Below are 18,819 nucleotides of genomic sequence, written 5' to 3'. Positions count from 1 at the left end.
GGTTTAATTAAGCTTCTCTCTTTCCTCAAGAGGTTCAGAGGTTGAAATGACGTCAGAATTCCTGACAAAACTCCTTATTATATGAGTGACTTTTGAGGTGGTAAGTTAGCAGATACCCCATTTCAGTAGAATTTAAAGCCGTTTCCCAAAATATAACTGCTTACTAGTATGTGCCTGGGTTATTTTGGTGATCGTGAGTTAGGCAGCCAGTGAAGAGTGTAGGAAGAGAAGGTATTTATTAAAAATTGTTTTAGTCTTAGAGATTGCCCTCTTTCCTGTAAGGAGCTAGACAGTAAATACTTTAGGCTTTGTAGAGCTCTTGTTACAACAGTGCAACTATTCAATACCTTGGTTGTGTTACTAAAACAGCCATAGGTAGTATGTGGCTGAGACACTGAAATTTGAACTCCATATAATTTGTATGTTTCATGAACTACTAATCCGCCCCCCCCCAAACCATTTAAAAATGGTAAATACTCTTCTTAACTTACAGGCCATACAAGAATGGGTGGTATGCCAGATTTGGCCCATGGATGGGTTTGCCAGTTTCTGTTATAGACTAAGAGAAACTCCGAGTCAGTCTCCCCATTTTACAGAAGGCAAGTTGGAGTCTCTGCGGAGAGTGCGGGGGTGCTGAAGTTCCCACAGCCAGATCCTGAATCTGGATGGGCGTTCTTTGCACTGCACACCACTGCCCTCTGCTGTTGGCAGCGATAATAGCACTTTGTGGAAGGAGAAGTGGGTTATTTATTGAAATGCCCCAACAATCAGAGAGAGTATAATTGAGACAAGACCGCGCTTTATCCAAAAGTGTGTTTAAAAAAAAAAAAAAAAGATTGTCATAATATTGAAAAAGCTTATTAGTTTCAGCAGGGAAAAATTTGTAGCCAGCCACATAAGACTACACATTGAAATAAGTTATTAGATAAAATTTTTATGAGAGTTTAGAAACCCTCCTTTTGTTTGGGGGATTGAGGAGCTCAGAATCATGTGTCTGTAATCCTTAGGGCTGGATTTAGCTCTCTGAGGAGCCCTTTGCTCAGCCAGACTCCTTTTACTCCTGGAATCTTGTTGTGTTAAGGGTCAGAGTGGTTTATATTCTCCATGATTTGTCTGATTCCTCCTTTATCTAGACCTCCTGGCCAGATTGATGCCTTTGCCAGTATTTGCTTGCGGGATCCTGATTTAAGTCATTAATATGTATTAGGGTAAGAGTCCTGGGGCCTGGCTTTCACCACTCTCAATAGTGGTCCTTTGGTCTTGCAGCCCCATGTGGGTTCCTTCAGGGAGAAGGGAAGACGGTTTCAGATACTCTTTTTGTCCTGTGAAATCAATACATGTTTGTCTTAAAACAAGTGCTAGTTACAAAAACTAAAGTCAGGGATAATGCCACCTCCCACAGTCAGCCCTTAGAAATTGTTTCCTGGACTCTTTTTTTCCGCTGCACTGAGTGGCTTGCAGGATCTTAGTTCCCCAGCCAGGGATTGAACCTGCACCCTTGTCAGTGAAAGCGCGGATCGCCAGGGAATTCCCATCCTGGACTACTTTGTGTTGGTTTATACATCATATTATCAAGTTGAAAATTCAAATACTTCCAGGGATCAGGCAGATATGGAAATGAGTGAGTTTCGGAAGTGATAAGGACTGGGGTGAACTAAAGCAGAAATCCGCTCGTCTTCGTGACTGTTGACGCACTCATGGGCGCTTGTGTGTGTAACACTTTCCGAAGCAGTACTTACTCTTCCCATACGTGTGTGCTGAGCTAGAGAGGTATGCTTTTTTAAAGGGCACTGGGGACCAGATCCCTCTGCTGGTTCTAGCCAAGTGGGGATGTGGCTCAGTGTTGCCAGATTTCTGGCTGTTCAAGAGAATTCTCAAATATTTTTAAAATGCAAACTACCCCAACTTTTACACATTGGCTCAAATTAAAGAAAAAACTATAGGGACTTCCCTGGCGGTCCAGTGGGTTAAGACTCCGCGCTCCCAATGCACGGGGCACAGGTTCGATCCCTGGTTGAGGAACTAAGATCCGGCATGCTGTGTGGCTGAAAAAAAAAACACAACAAAACAAACAAAACCTATAGAGCGCATCAAATGCATCTGTGAACTACCGGCTTCATGGATCACCTGTTTGGTGTAGACTGTTGAGGGTTTTCTTTTTTAACTTAACCTTGTGTTCTGAATACTTTTCCATGAACTAAATAACCATTCAGGACAGCATTTCTGTCCTGTCCTAGACCATCCAGTGATTCTATGCTGTGGAGCTCATTTGTTCATGCCACCAAGAGTGGTGCAAGATGCCGCCAGCCCTTTGATTGTGTAGGTTGCTGCCAGGGCTTTGTAAGTAGAGGAACTTCAGTGTGAGTCATTAAATCCTCCACTGCCGCCTCCCCCAGGGGGCTGGGGTGCGTGGGAGGGAAGGGGCCTTTTTTTCTAATTTTTTTTTTTTCTTTTTTTCTAATTTAATCCTACCACTCCTGTTTCATGTAGTCAGAAGGGCACTTAGCACAGTCTGGGGGTTTTGTAAACGTAGATAATAAATGATGCGTTTTAGCCCTTGCTTGTGAATTGCACATCAGAGTGTAAAATCTGATTAAATTATTTGTGACTTCAAAGGCAATTAGATCTTCCTTTGGGCAAGATTTATGACTTTATAAAGAAGGATTGGCATCTGTTTCAAGGCCTAATTGAAACGTGCATCTCCAATTGTCTTTTTGCTTTCAGAAATGTCTGTAGGGTGATTTAAAACAGGGTTTCTCAACCTCAGCAGTACTGACATTTTGGGCCGGATGATTCTCTGTGGTGTCCTGTGCCCTGTAGGGTGTTTAGCAGTGTCCCTGGCCTCTACCCACTAGATGCCAGTAGCACACCCCTGCCCACAATTATCACAGCCAAAAACATCTCCAGACATTGTCACGTGTCCCCTGGGGGGCATGGCCACCACTCCAGTTCTCATTGAGAGCCATAGATTTATGGACCGTGCTTTTGAATTTCAGCCCTGATAAAACTCTGCTTAACCTTCAACTTTGAAGCTCTCCAATATTTACATTTCATTTTACATCATTTTCCCCTGAATATAAGATATGCCTTTCAAATGTTAATATTATAGAATAAATAGTCCATAATTTCACGCTGAGAGGTGACAACTATTAAGAATTGGGTGGCTAAAATTTTTTAATGTATATAATCACAGTGATGATGACAGTAATAATTTGTGTGTGTGTGTGATGGAATGGGATTGTACTAAACGTTTTGCTTCTTTCAACTTAGCAGTGTTTCTTTGACGTCTTTCTACTTGAGTGCACATATTCTCATCATCAGTAGTAGGTAGATTTTATGAAGTCATGTGAATGCAGATGTTTTAAACAGATACATTGATTTGTTTTCTTAATGTCTGTAATGTATATATGTGTGTCTAGAGCGATTTCAAACAGGGTTTCTCAACTCATCACTACTGACATGTATATGTTAATTATATATTTATATCTCTCTATATATGGTCCTTGCTCACTTTCGAACCCCCAGTGCTGTAGACATTTTGGCCAGCTTAATATTTTCCATGTTTCTCTAGATGGTCATGAATAAAAGTCTTCAAGAACATATCAGTGATTGAACTTCGCCGGAGTCACACAATTACAGAATTCCTCTCCCTTCATTACATTTTTTATATTAACAAATACATTTTTGCACCTGTTTTAAAGTTTTTTCCCCCAACAAAACCACAGTAAAAGCAAAAGCATTTTTAAAAGCGCAAAGTGGCTCATAATCTAAATGCCTCTAGTTGACCCTTTTTTTCTTTTTAAACGATGAAAGGACTACACGCACATGGTTAGAATTAAAACAACAAAATGAAACCCAGCAATATTAGAGCGGTATAGAAAGGTATAAAGGAAAAGCTAAAGTTTTTAATTTTTTTATCCCCACTTCTGGGCTCCAGTTTTTCTCCAAAGTTTCCATGATTATGGGATGTGCTGCTAGAAAAAAAAAATTTTACGTTCATTTAAAGATGTGGGCATGCTTTTCAGAAACATTTACACATACGGGGACATTTCTATGCACACTTGATTTTACCTTTTTCTCTTTTTCCCACACATATTCTTGTCAGGATGTAGAGATCTGAGTCTTTCTTTTTAAGGGTTGTGTGGTATGTATACCATTATTTATTTAGCCAGTCTCTAATGAACAGGCGTTTATAAGCCATCTTCCATTCCTTTGCTATTATAAATACTGTTGCAGTGAACCTTCTCGTGCATATCCAGTATCAGGGGCACTTTTATATCTATGGGGTGAATTCATAGCAATGGAACTTCGGGTCCGTGTGTTACGTATACTTTAATTTTTTTTTATATTTAAAAAAATTAAAAAAATTTTTTTGCCACAGCACGCAGCTCGTGGGGTTGTTAGTTCCCCGACCAGGGATTGTACCCATGCCCTCGGCAATGAAAGCATGGAGTCTTAACCACTGGACTGCCAGGGAATTCCCTGTACACTTTAATTTAATTTATTTTTTTTTGTGTTCAAGCATCTACTTTTTATTTATTTTTTTAAACATCTTTATTGGAGTATAATTGCTTTACAATGGTGTGTTAGTTTCTGCTGTATAACAAAGTGAATCAGCTCTACGTATTCATATATCCCCATATCCCCTCCCTCTTGTGTCTCCCTCCCACCCTCCCTATCCCACCCCTCTAGGTGGTCACAGAGCACCGAGCTGATCTCCCTGTGCTATGCAGCTGCTTCCCACTAGCTATCTATTTTACATTTGGTATACTTTAATTTTAATATCATTATCACCTAACTGCTCTCCTGAATAGTGTTTTTTTTTTTTAACTTTTTTTTAAAATATAAATTTATTTATTTATTTTTGGCTGCGTTGGATCTTCGTTGCTGTGTGTGGGCTTTCTTTAGTTGTGGCGAGCAGGGGCTACTCTTCATTGTGGTGTGCGGGCTTCTCACTGTGGTGGCTTCCCTTGTTGCAGAGCACGTCCTCCAGGCACGCGGGCTTCGGTAGTTCTGGTGCACGGGCTTAGTTGCCCCACAGCATGTGGGATCTTGCTGGACCAGGGCTCGAACCCATGTCCCCTGCATTGGCAGGCAGATTCTTAACCACTGCACCACCAGGGAAGCCTCTGAATAGTTTTTTGATGCCTGTGAGTGTACCTCTTTCCTCACCTACCCTGAACACTAGGTGTTATTTTTGAAACAAGTGTACCATGCAGGTGAAAAGGATGTAGGTTGGAGGTTTATCTGTGTATCTCCATATGCCTTACCTGAGTTTACATTTATTTATGTCGAGCTCAGGGTGCTTCTTGACCATTTGTATTTTTCTGTGAGCTGCTTATCCATGTGTTTTCCTTGGATACCTAATCACTCAGTATGCCTCTAGTAGCTGCAGAATATCGAGGAGATGGTGTAAATTGGCACCTTTGTAATGGAGAGGTTTTATTGGTTGTCATTATCATTTCTTTATTGCTTATTGTGACCACAGTCATGAGAAGAGGAACGGAGAATTCATTCTTCAGTTAATCATCTCATGTATCTGCTCATGTTGTAAATGTCTCAGGCAGTGTCAGTGGCTGGCAAGGAGCCTGTTCTGGAGCTGATATTCTCAAGGCAAAAGGGGCACCTGGACCAGCTTAGATGGGGCTGGCAGGGGAGGGCTCTGAGGAGGTGGTATTGGACCCAAATGTTGAGGACGGCTGGCCAGTATGATCTGGGTGGGAGTGGTGGGTTGGGTGGGTGGGGTGTCTTTCCTCGGAAATTCCAAGTGTAAAGGCTTGAGTTGGGAGCGGACTTGATCTTGGAGGGGCCAAGCACAAGGGGCCACGTGGCTGGAGATTCCAGAATGAGGCAAGGAAAGGTCAGCTGTCTCATTGGTTTTTTTTTATTCTGGGGAACTGGACGCCCCTGGATGGTTTTAGGTGGAGGAGTGATGTTTGCTTTCCTCGTTTAAGACGCTGTCCCGGCTGCTGGGGGGAGGTGCCCTGGGAGGGGGTGTTGTGGCAGGTGGTAGGGGACCTGCGGGGAGCTCTTACAGGGTCTTCGTGGGAACTGATGTGTTGGGGCAGTGTTTCCCAAACCTTTTCTTCATCATCACCCCCGAAGGAACCCTTTTAGACACTTTCTTCTTTTTTTTTTTTTTTTTTTTTTTGCGGTACGCAAGCCTCTCACTGCTGTGGCCTCTCCCGTTGCGGAGCGCAGGCTCAGCGGCCATGGCTCACGGGCCCAGCCGCTCCGTGGCATGTGGGATCTTCCCAGACCGGGGCACGAACCCGTGTCCCCTGCCTCGGCAGGCGGCCTCTCAACCACTGCGCCATCAGGGAAGCCCCTAGACACTTTCTTCTTAATTGTCCTCCCGTGAATATTTTTTAAAATGGAGGTGAGAGCCACATAACAGAAAATTAATCATTTCAAAGTAGACAGTTCAGTGGCATTCAGTACAGCCACAACACTGTGCATCCACCACTCTTACCTAGTTCCAGGACATTTCCATCACCCCGGAACAAAACCCTGTACCTGCCAAGCAGCCACTTCTCATCCCTGCCCCCTCTCCCACCCCCATCCCTTTGCTCCATCACTGACCCCTGGCAGCCATCGATCTGCGTTCTGTTTGTATGGATGTGCTCAGTATGGATATTTCATTTCAGTGAAATCCTATAAAACATGACCTTTGTATCTGGCTCCTTTCACTTAGTGTGGTGTTCTCAAGGTCACCCGCATTGCAGCGTGCATCAGAACTTCATTCCTTTATACCAGGGCTTGTCTGTGTGTTGGTGGACACTTGGGTTGTTTCCATCTTTGCATTACTGTGCATAGTGCTGTTTTGAGGATTTGAGTATAGGTTTTCACTTCTTTGGCGTCTGTACTTAAGAGTGGACCCTCATGAACTTTAAACGTATTGTATGTCCTTTTACGTACGGCATGTGTGCTTTATTTATAAAAAGAGTAAGATTTTTTTCACCCTCTAAGATCTACTTTCTGCCCCTTGAGGGTGATAGCCCTGGAGATTGGGATGGCGGTGAGTGCGAAGATTTGGGTGTATTTTGGAAGTGGTGTGCAGAGGACTCGCTGAAGGGCTGGGTAGGCTGAGGCGGGAGAGCAGAGGAGGAATTGAGACAGTGTAGACGTGTTTGGCCTTGAACAACTGGGTGAGTGGTTGTGGGGAGGTCAAGACGGACACAGGTGTTTCACAAATTGGGGAGGTGGGGTAGGTGGTAGCCAGGGATGGGCACTGGCCATCACTTTCTCAGAGGCGAGTTCTGCAGTGTGGGTTGCTAGGTGACCCCGAGGTGCTGTCCTGGTCCTGATTACATGAAGCACTGCAGTACCAGACGCCAGTGAGGGTGGCCCCTGCCCTTTGCTGGCCGGGTGGAAAGTGAACCAGACCCATCTCTATGGGAAACCGGTGTTCACGTATCCAAGTGCTGTATTTCAAATTTTTTAAAAATTTAGAACGTGTCTCTTGACCCTTCAATACTTAAATTTTATTAACAAAGGAAACGTTATATGTCTATGAAATTGAAGGCTTGTTGTTCCAGTTATTATTATTATTATTTTTTTGCGGTACGCAGGCCTCTCACTGTTGTGGCCTCTCCCGTTGCGGAGCACAGGCTCCAGACGCGCAGGCTCAGAGGCCATGGCTCACGGGCACAGCCGCTACGCGGCATGTGGGATCTTCCCGGACCGGGGCATGAACCCGCGTCCCCTGCATCAGCAGGCGGACTCTCAACCACTGCGCCACCAGGGAAGCCTCCAGTTATTATTTTTTAACTATACAAACATATATATATATAAGAAAACTAATGAGTCTCCCTGTGTTCTTGGTAAATTCCCTGCAGGCCCACAGCGGGGGGTTGGGCTCTGCTAGACCACCTGCCAGCCTCTCCTTCTTACTATGTAACTTGAACTGTTAAATAGGGAAACGTGGACTCCCTTGCTTGAGTTCTCTGTGTGACCCCGCACCTTTGTGTGGTTTTGGTTCCCGCTACCCTTTAGGGTTAGTCTTCCTTGTCAAAGTTCCCTGCAGCCCCAAGCAGTGCTTCTGCTAGTATGCTAAGACCCTCCCTGCGAGACCCACTTGCTAGTTTGCTTAAGGGAATACAATTAGAAAGACTCTGGTCTTTAATCCTTGTGGAGGGAATACACTGCACTGATCTTTTCAGCCACTGCAGATCTCTTTTGGAAACAGAACATAAATGAATGAATAATAATTAAAAATCCTAATACTAAGGATTTTATTGGTGATACTTAAATCTTTTGAAACACCTTTATTTTTCTATTTATCTTTCTATTTATTTATTTATTTATCTTTCTATTTATTTGTTGGCTGCGTTGGGTTTTTGTTGCTGTGCGCGGGCTTTCTCTAGTTGCGGCGAGTGGGGGCTGCTCTTCGTTGCGGTGCGCGGGCTTCTCGTTGCAGTGGCTTCTCGTGTTGTAAAGCATGGGCTCTAGGTGCACAGGCTTCAGTGGTTGTGGCACGCGAGCTTCAGTAGTTGTGGCTCACGGACTCTAGAGCTCAGGCTCTGTAGTTGTGGCACATGGGCTTAGTTGCCGCACGGCACATGGGATCTTCCCGGACCAGGGCTGGAACCCGTGTCCCCTGCATTGGCAGGTGGATTCTTAACCACTGCGCCACCGGGGAAGTCTCATGAGTTAGGTACTTTAATCAATCCTTTTGTATTATATTATTAGTATCCCTCTTTGTAGCTATCAGGAAAGGAGATTCAGAGACATCAGGTCACTTGCCCAAGGTCACACAGCACGTCCACAGAGCTGGGATTTGAACCTCTCTTTTGGCTCCTGATCCATGCTTTAATCCACTTCTCCCTACATCTAGAGTCTTTCCCACTCTGTTGCATTAAAAATAGTGTTGGCAGGTCCTGGCGCTGGAGCTGAGGCTAGCTCATGTATGTTGACTAGTTGAGCTGGTGTAGAGTTTACCCCATTGAATCCTCACTCTGAGGATCCCCATTTGGCAGATGAGGAAACCAAGGCAAGAACGCAGCAGCGCGTCCAAGCACTTGTGAAGTCCCTGCGATGTCGCGAGTCTAACCCCATCACCATCAACAGCTTTCTTGAGGTTTCTTGCACATCTGAGGGGAGCTGGCCATTTGAATGCCTGTCACACGTTTATGGTAACAGGACAGCCCAATAATACAGAGCCACTTCAGCAAAGGGGCAGGATCTAAAAGGTCTTTGGGAGGCCCCAGTTGGCCCATCTGAACACTTTGTTTTGTTAAATGGTTTGGTTTCTGTTCTCTCTTCCCCCACCTGCTCAGGGGAGCAGGAAGTTGGGAGTTTTAAGGTATTTTTAAGACTCAGGCATAGGTACGACTCTATCCTCCTATAAAAGTTTGAAACCCAGTAAGGAGGGAGGTAATTTACCAACAGCACCCTCACTCCATCTGTTGTGGAGTTTGGCTTCGTTCAGCATTGCAGGACCTTTGAAATGAGAAGCCTGCGAGCTCCCAAGGGGTGGAGCTGGCCCCTGGCAGGTGCAGTGGCTGGGTGAACTGGCCCCTGCGTCTCCCACAAATGGACGACATGCCATTTGTAAGCTTGGCTCTGGTCTCTGCATCTGGACCGAGGCGGGGGCTGGTTTAATCGCTGTTTGTTTTGAGATTTACACCCGTGAATGGGCCAAACCAATTTCAGTGGCAGCTTAGCCGATTTGTCTTAGAGCTTTGTGTTTAATAGAATGACTGGGGCGGCCTTCTTCCTTCGTGGCTTTAACATCGGGTTAAAGCCCTTTGCTTGAATTACATAGCCAGCCCTTCCTGCTCCAACCCCCTCTGTTGCTCTGGCGGCCTGGTTGAAATCAAATAGAATTTCTGTACTCTCCTCCCTGCCCCACACCTACAAGCTTTATATGTTTCTTTATTTGTAAATCTGTCTTTTAACGAGTAACTTACTTTTTCAGCTTCACCAGCCTCCACCAAGACAGGACAAGCGGGGAGTTTATCTGGCAGCCCGAAACCTTTCTCTCCTCAAGTATCAACACCAATCACGACGAAAACAGACAAGACGTCCACCACGGGAAGCATCCTGAATCTTAACCTGGGTCAGTTGGAATTTTGGGAAGCCTCTTTCCGTAGCAGCTATGAGTATTTCTGCAAGTTGTAATGTCCTCTTTTGTGTGTGGTTCTTTTTTTTTTTTAAAAAAAAGATTGGTATTTTAATTTTTTTTGGCCGCACGGCATGTGGGATCCTAGTTCCCTGACCAGGGATCGAACCTGTGTCCTCTGCGTTGGAAGTGTGGAGTCTTAACCACTGAACCTCCAGGGAAGTCCCTGTGTGTGGTTCTTGAACCCTGAACTCTTTTCTGTGTACAAAATTTTGAAAAGGTACAGTGGATGGAGATGAAGAGAGATCAGTACAAGGAACTAGCAAGGGATTTCCCAGAGCTTGTTGACATGCAAGGCTGTTTTATCTTGAAATACCTTAGGCCAGTGTTTATAGCCTTGGACCACAGTAACACAGTTCTTATATTTGTAAATACGTATATTTAAAGTTATATATATATGTGTGTATATACACACACACACACACAGACACACACACACAGACACACACGGTATATATTGTTTTATGATTCAGTGTTTACTTTTCTTATGTATAGTGTGTTCTGACATATTGTTTTAATTCTTTTTTTTTTTTAATGCTAGTCTTCATCCTTGATGTAGTAGTTTTTTTGTTTTTTTTTTAAACTCATTGAGTTTCAGTTGGTTCTTTTGAAAGCATTACCTTAGGCCAAAGTCTTTAACAAAAATTAGCACCAGAAATGCTAAACACCCAACTAGGAAGCTATTTTATTAAGCCATTCAGTCATGAGCCCTGATTTTTATTGAGCATCTGTTATGTGCTGTGCACTGTTTTAGACCTGGGGCGGACAGTGGTGAGTGAGGGCCCTGCTCTCTTACACAGCTTGGTTCTAGAGAGGGAGAAATAATAATCAAGCTAAAAAAACTAAGAGAGGTCAGGTCATCATGGAAGGTAAAAGGTATTCATATGACAAGGAGAGAGCTGGGCAGGATGGGGGTGGGAGGAGCAAGAGGCAGTGGTTAGGGAAGGCCTCTGAGGAGGTGATACCTGGCCAAGGATTTGCATGACAAGAAAACCCAGCCATGTCGGTGTTCAGAGGAAGAACATTCTAGAAGGAACAGGAAATCCAAGGCCTTAGGGTCAGGATGAACTTGGTGTGTTATAGGAATGGCAAGGAAGCCCGGGTGACGTGTCCTAGTGGGTGAAGGGGAGATGAGGTCAGAGAACACAGGGACCTCATGGACCTTGGTGTGGGACCATTTGAGCAGAGGAGGGATGTGAACTGACTGGGCATTTTGGAAGGACCTCTCAGGGTGTTGTGTTGGGAAGAGCCTGTGTCAGCCATTCTTAACCAGGGGCAGTTCCCCCGACCCCCCAGAGGATACTTAGCAGTGTCCAGAGACATTTTCGGTTGTTACAACGTGGGGGTGGGGTGGGCTCTCACCACTAGCATCTAGTACAGGCCCCCCCAGCAGAGATTTACTGGGTTGCGCCTGTGTTGACAGATTTGGTTATGGCAGGAGAGTGGGAGCCAAGAGTTCAGCTTTCGATTCTGTAAGTTTGAGATGCCAGCTAAATTCCTAGGTGGAGAGGTCATGAAGGCAATTGGAGGCTGAGTCAGGCCAGGTCAGGGCAGGAGGTGTAATTCTGGGAATCTTGATTTATACGTGGGATTGGGTTCAAGCAGTAGTTCTCATAACTCAGGGGAGGTGGAGAGTGGGGGACGCTGCTGGCATTCCTTTAGTGGTTGCAGACCAAGGATGCTGCTAAACTTCCTACAACGCGTGGGACAGAGCCCACCACGACAGAGGATTATCCAGCCGCAGTGGCAGTAGTGCTGAGGCTGAGAGACCCTGGTCCAGAGCATAAAGAAGGAGTGAGGGGCCTGGGCCGCTTGCACGTGTTAGACCTCAGGAAAAGTGAGCAGAGGAGGCTGAGAAAGCGCAGGGGACCGAGGAGAAAGCAACACTCGGGGAGTGTGGCCTACTCCGGAGGCCTTGAGTATACCGGGTTTCAGGAAGGGAGGGGCGGCCACCCTTGTGGAGTGATGCTCCGGCCTGAATCCACAGCCTCTGGTGGTCACAGCCCTCTGGGTTCATCTTGTCCTGAGATGTCATTTTCAGATGGAGAAACAGAGCACTGGAGAGGCGACCCTAGGATCTGGGATTACAGAGCCAGAGGTGGCCGGGCTGGAGGGAGCCTGTGTTTCCATGGAGGCTGGGGCCTCATTTACCCAGGTCACCAGGTCGTGCAGCCCGGAAGTGATGGGACAGTCCGGGTGGTGGCTTGAGGGGCTCCAGCTCAGGTTGGCTGGTGGGAATTCTTCACTTGAACCCACGGGGACCCATCCGTTCCCCTGGGGAACACTCATCGTTCTCAGCAGTGTGGTTTGCTTTCTCACACCCTCCTCCCACCTCTGCACCCCCGAAAAGAAAGCTGTACAGAGACGTTCTCACAGTCGTGCTTCCTCTCTGCCAGTCATGTGTGGCAGGAGTAGCTCCTTCCGTAAACCGGGCTGTCCCTGGGCGTCTGTGTGATGCTCTGGGTTTTTCCATTTGGCTTGACCCACGCGTGGGAGTGAAAGGTTTTTTTCGTGGGGTGTGTATTGGAGGTGGGCACGGCAGAGTACAAGGCTCTCCTGTGCAGAAGCTCCCCGCCAGCTCTTTCCATTCCTGGGACCAATGCCTCGTTTTGTCAGCGGAAACAAATGCATAGGGAATGTGGCGTTTTATGGGTAGGAATTTCAGTTACCCAGTGGCAAGAGGATCAGGTAGGGATTGGTGAAAAGTGCCGTGGATGGGTAGAAAAATAAGAAAGTGGAGGGAAATGCTGAATAATTCTCATGGGACTTGATGTCTGGCATCCATGTAACTGCTTTGAACAGACAGAAATGAGACAGTGCTAGGGATCATAATGACATCATTATATCTAACAAAACAGTGTTTCATTAAAAAAAAAACTGGAAAAGGCAAAATTACTGAGATGGAAGAAAGATCAGTGCTTGCTGGGAGTTGGGGAGGGTTTGACTACACATCACAAAGGGATTCTTTGGTAGATGGAATTGTTCTGCATTCTGTTTGTGCTGGTGGCTACTTGCATCTATTGCAGGTGTTAAAAGTCATATATTCTCCAAAAGGTGAATTTTACTTTCTGTAAGTTAAAAGTATTAAAAAAAAATACAGTGACCTTCAAGGTAAGGTAATAACCCCATTGCACAGAGAAGCAAAGTTACCTACCCAGGATCAACACGTGGTTTGTGGTTGAGTTTGGCCTTTAGACTCGGGCTTGTCTGTGTGTATCTTGGACTTTTAACTGAGATACGAGAACTGAAACGCTGCAGGACAAGGGCGTGTTTTGATTTTCATGGGCCCTCGCCACTGTGCCTCTTTGTGCTGCTGGGTTAGTCTGCCCAGCTGTAGGGTCAGGGGTCAGGTGAAGGTTTGGATGGACGGTCGCATGAAGGACAAAGTGGCTTTCTAAAGGAAGCAGCTCCCACAAGTTGAACCTGTGCTGTCCAACTCTGAATTTTCAAGAAAAAACAGCAATCCAGATTTTTTATGTGAACTCTTCTAGGTTTTAAAAGTTGACCGTCAGTTTCATTAAAAACCTCTATTTGGGGGCTTCCCTGGTGGCGCAGTGGTTGAGAGTCCGCCTGCCGATGCAGGGGACACGGGTTCGTACCCCTGTCCGGGAAGATCCCACATGCCGCGGAGCGGCTGGGCCCGTGAGCCATGGCCACTGAGCCTGCGCGTCCGGAGCCTGTGCTCCGCAACGGGAGAGGCCACAACAGTGAGAGGCCCGCGTTCCGCAAAAAACAACAAAAAAAACCCGCCTCTATTTGGAATTCCCTGGTGGTCCAGTGGTTAGGACTCGGTGCTTTCACTGCTGAGGGTGTGGGTTTGATCCCTGATTGGGGAACTAAGATCCCGCAAGGTGCAGGATCAAAAATAAAAAGTAAAAATAAAAATCTCTATTTAGGCCAAAGAAACAAGTACAACCAAAAATACAACCACCAGCCCGTGGGCTTTACTCTTACGATTTATTTTGCTGCATGACGGAGGGGAAGGCCCTGCACGCCAACACACCGGGCCTCATTTGCTGTCTTGGGCCCCTTCTCTCTGCTCTAAAATAAGGAGCCAGGCTAGGTTCCAGCCCCCTTCTGTGCCTCTACGGCAGTTACAAAATAAGTCCCGAATAAGAAAGAGTTTATGGCACAGGGGGAGAGGGGACCAGAGTGGTTCTTTCCTTCCTCTAGACTCCTGTGTGCTTTCTCTGGGAATCCTCTCTCCTCTCGCACACGGTGTTTGCTTTTGGCTCAACAAACGCAGCAGTTGAGTCGTCCTGTTAGTGACAGAAATGTGCCTTGATGCTCCGTCAGAGATGCCGACGATGGAACGTAGTCAGACCTGAAGGCTTTCTGCTTGTTTATTCTTCCACTGTTGCTGTTGTCAGGCCTGCTTTCTTTTCTCTGCAGAAAGTGAGACTTTGAGGATGTGGATGCAGGGCTGGGTACCCCGGTTGCCCAGATGTTGTCTTGATATTATTTTAAAAAATAGTGAACAAGGTGGGGAAGGTCTCTGCTTGACTGATGGATAAGAGCGTCTGCCAGGGTCTCTCGTCTGAAGGACGTTGTTCCCTTGACGGAGCTGCTGTTTTGTGCCTCCTAGAAGACCATTCGTTATAGTCTGCCTACACCTTTTGAATAAAGGAGATTTTTTTTTTAAACTAAAAAAAAAGAAGTGCTTATAGTTTTCTTTTAAAACATTTTGTTTTGATGGCTGTTCCTCTCACCTCATAGTGGCTTGTCTTCCGTCAGGGCACCGTGGCGATGGCTCGGCTGTCCGTTAGGGCCTTCTGATTTTTGTGGAGTTACACAATTGAAGAAAAAAAGTTTTGTTTTTATAAGTAATGAATGCACACGGTAAGAGAAATTTCAAAGTACAGAAAGATGTCTAATGAAAAGCCAGTCTACCTGTAACCTCTGATCACCTGTCTCTGTGACCCCCTTATTCACCCCCAAAAAAAGAGTGACCACTGTTGGGTCTTTTTTTTTGTTTTGTCATCCTCTGACCCTGTTGGCTCTTTTTTAGTCTCCTTGGGGAGCGCTTCTAGACATCAGCCTGGGTGATTTGGTCCCCATTTGGCAATGTCTAGACACCTGTTTATTATCCCAACTGGGATATGGGTGCTACTGGCATCTAGTGGGTGGAGGCCAGGGTTGCTCTCAAACATCCTACAGTGCCCAGGACAGCTCCCGGCCCTTACCCTGACCTCCCCACCCCGCAAAAGAAAGACTTATCCAGCTCCACATGTCAGCGTTGAGAAGCCCCAAGAACACATATATTTGTATCTCTGTATTCCCTTTCCTTCTTTTCTCCCACACACCAATGCTAATGTCCTTTACTGATTATTTTCCTTTTCCTTAAACAGATGGGCTTTCCATATCACCACGTAGAGAGCTCTGCCCCTGTGTTATTTTAGCAGCTGTATTTTTTTCCGTTTAAAGGTAAACTGTAACTTATTTATCCAGGCACCTTATTTATTGAGTAGTTTTCCATTTTTTGCTGTTGGAAATAGCTGCAGTGAAGACCCTTGTGCCCACGTGGGAGTGACTCCGCAGGATACATTCCTAGAAGTGGAACCTGACGGTCAGAGGCCATGTGCTGTTGACATTTGGAGAGAGGCTGCTAGATCGCCCTCTAAAGGGTGGCTCTGATTCACGCTCCCTCCAGCAATGGAAGATCGTGCCTCTTTTCTCTAGTGCGGGTATTTTTTTTTTTTATCCCCGGTTTCCACTTATAGCCTCAGCTGTCTTCATATCAGCTGAAAAGTTCACAATGTTGGCAGCAAGGGTGGATTCCGCAGATATTCCCGATATAGAAGGGCAGAGGTGGAAGGAGTCCTGATAAGCTGCTAGGAGCTAAATGAGAAAGAGAAGCTCTTCTTTTCTCCTTGGGGAGGAGAGTCGAGTTCACACACAGCTGAAAGTTGGAGAAAGATAATTACATTTGGCTAAACTCCTAAAAGTCTGCTCCCAGGGACCTGATGATTAGCCCCCTCCCAGGCTTTCGGTGGTTTCTTCTTAGAATAAACGTTACGGTGGCTCATTGACCCGAGAAACCTTATTTTGTGAAATGAAATGCTTCACCTTCTTTTCATTCCTCTTGATTATGAATATTCAGGCTTTAGGCTAAAGTTAAGAGATTGCATTTACTGCAGACCCACACCGGTATACACGCGTGTGCACACACATACTCGATTATTCTGGTGATGTGTAGATCTATTTTTATGATCCCCGAGGTTTAGGTACACAAGGGTTAAGGCAAATCATGAGGCATTTCCTTTACTCACAGACAGGATTGGTCCAGTACAGGGGCTCACAGCCTAACCTGCCAATTAGAATACCTGGGGAACTTTTAAAGGGCCAATACTCAGGCCTCCCCCTCGCCAGTGAATTCAGTCTCTGGGGGTGGGGCTGAGGCATCAGGATTTTTTTCTTTAAAGCTCCGGGCTGGGAGGGGGGCGATCTCAGTGTGCAGCTAAGGTTAGCAGTCACTGGACTAGTACAGGGGCTGGCAAAATTTCCAGCCTGTGGACCAAGTCTGGCCCCCGACTTGTTTTTGTAAATAAAGTTTTATTGGAACATAGCCACATCCATTTATTTAGCACATCATTTTATGGTTGCTTTTGCAGCAGAGCCTGTACACCTGCAAAGCCTAATTTAATTTACTCTCCAGCCCTTTATGGAAAAAGTTGGCTGACCCCTGCCTGGTAACTGCTGTGTGGAATCTAACCACATGGGAGTGTTATTGAGGACAGAGTGTCCTCCTGTCACGTGGGCAGCACTGCCATCTCCTGCTACCCCCCTTCATGGGAAGTATTTTTGTGAGATACTTCTTTTCCAGCTTGATGCTTGAAAAGGCTGCCTTTTCCCTCCAGAATGCAGTGTGCTTCCTCATTTCTGAGAGCAGAAATGACCAGACGGGCCTCCTGTCTTTCCCCTTCTACTGTCATGTTTGCAGCTCAGGTGTTGAAGTCCGTAAGTCCTGATCATACTGCTGTTTAATTGGATCTTCCCTTTTTTCTTTCTATGTTCCCCAGTCCTTCTCCTCTTCCTCCTGTTTTTGCTGTTCTATCCCTGTTTCACTCTCTCTGTTCTCTTTGTAAGGTGCTTCTCCAGTAAAATTGAATATTCTTCCCTCGTCTGAAATAGTTGTGCATTCAACCGTCCCCCCCGCAAGCATCTTCAATGCTGGCCTTGATAGGTTCTCTGAAGAGTCCCCGATCAGCACATGCACACACACCAGACAGACACATGCATGCACATGCGCACACACGGGGATGTTTTTTAAGAGCCATTTCTTTAATGACAAGGATGGTGTCCCTGTTTGCTTTGAAAGCTCACTTTTGGTCTCCCTGGTGACGAACCGCAAGTGTGTTTTGGGGACAGGGCCCTTTCTCATCTTACCTCATTATGGTGATGAATGAAATGGGAGCGATTTGTGGCTCCAATCACCTACGAGTGAGTTGGGTGGGGCTTTGGGGAGACCTCTGATCCCCTTAAAGGAATGAATCTCCGGCATGCGTTGTGAGAGCACGCGTCCCTTCCTGGGTGTAGGGCAGGGTGCGAGGGTCAGGTCGAGTGGGGAGAGCGCAGGCTTTGGAGGGCCTTTGCAATCCAGCTCTCAGTCTGCATCTCGGTCTCTGTAACAGCCTGATGGTTTGGGGTGGAGGGTAGCAGGGGGGTGGAGAGAAGTCAGGGAGTGAGCTCACAGCTGGTAGAACCAGCTCACAGGTGGCTTATCTTTGCCCTTGGTGGATGCCACATCCTTTCGGACCTGCTTTCTCGGATTGGCCAGGGTAGGTTGGACACCCGCATTCTCTGCGCGAGGGTCTGTTGGAGGGGATGCCAGGGCGAAAGACAGTCTCTCTCATTGCTTTCTGAGCCTTTGCAGTCACCACCATTTGGTCCCCTTTTTATGTTTTGGGGGCCACTAGAGGAGGCAGCAGAGGAGGTGGGGAAGGAATTCAAGAAGTGCAAGCTCACGGACCCTTTGGAACCTGGGCCAGTTTGGTCGTGCAAAGAACCCATGGCAGAAGTAGCGGAAGTAGGACCTCTGGGCCTGAGTCATTAGGCAGAGACCTTTGCCTGGGGTTAGAGTGAAGCAAGAAGACACAGGTTCATATCCAAGGCTAATCTGTTCCCCATTCCTCAGATAGATGCTGTGAGCCAAAGGGAGGTACAGCACACTGGCTGGAGGGTCTGCCTACCTTGTGTGTTCTCTTTCTTTCTAATTTGAGCTCCAGACTAAGTCAACTAAGAATGAAGATTGAAGTCTCCATGGTAAACAAGGAGCTGGTTCTCTCTCTTATCAATGTGTTCTCTGCGAGGGAGGCTCGGCGCCTCTCTCGGATACAAGCCCTCTCTGATCTGGGCCTGGAATTCAAAGCAAACTGGCCAGACTCAGTGTCACTTTATCTGCTGCTGTTGAGATTGAACATATTACTGTAACCTTTGGCTTTGGAGGATCCATAATGATGCTGAGTGTCACAGACAACCAGCCTTCTGGCTGGGATTGTGCATTTTCACCATGGAAAGCAACCCAGGCGATGGTTCAGTAGAAACCTGCCAAATGTTCTCTCAGGCTCTTATCTCCAAGTGAGCCCAGGCCATCGAGCAGATGATATCGTTGGGACGAATGACAAAAACGTCTTAGGTTTTTTTCCTCCCGGGCTCCTAAGGGTGTTTTTGAGGAGGAAGCTAAGCGATGAGCATTG

General features: G+C 46.3%; 1 protein-coding gene across 33 annotated transcripts in view; it reads left to right on the top strand.

Annotated features, from left to right (window-relative positions):
* The window catches only part of ZMYND8 (zinc finger MYND-type containing 8), a 126,610-nt gene that overhangs the window by 70,780 nt on the left and 37,011 nt on the right, over positions 1–18,819 (top strand). For all 33 annotated transcript variants that reach the window (XM_067708337.1, XM_067708340.1, XM_067708355.1 and 30 more), the window contains one exon: positions 9,920–10,060. In XM_067708337.1, coding sequence (XP_067564438.1) covers positions 9,920–10,060 — 141 coding nt within the window. The remainder of the gene's footprint in view (positions 1–9,919; positions 10,061–18,819) is intronic.

This window comes from Pseudorca crassidens, chromosome 15, assembly GCF_039906515.1.
Source record: "Pseudorca crassidens isolate mPseCra1 chromosome 15, mPseCra1.hap1, whole genome shotgun sequence".
Taxonomy (NCBI): Eukaryota; Metazoa; Chordata; class Mammalia; order Artiodactyla; family Delphinidae; genus Pseudorca; species Pseudorca crassidens.
This window is presented reverse-complemented; position numbering and strand designations above follow the sequence as displayed.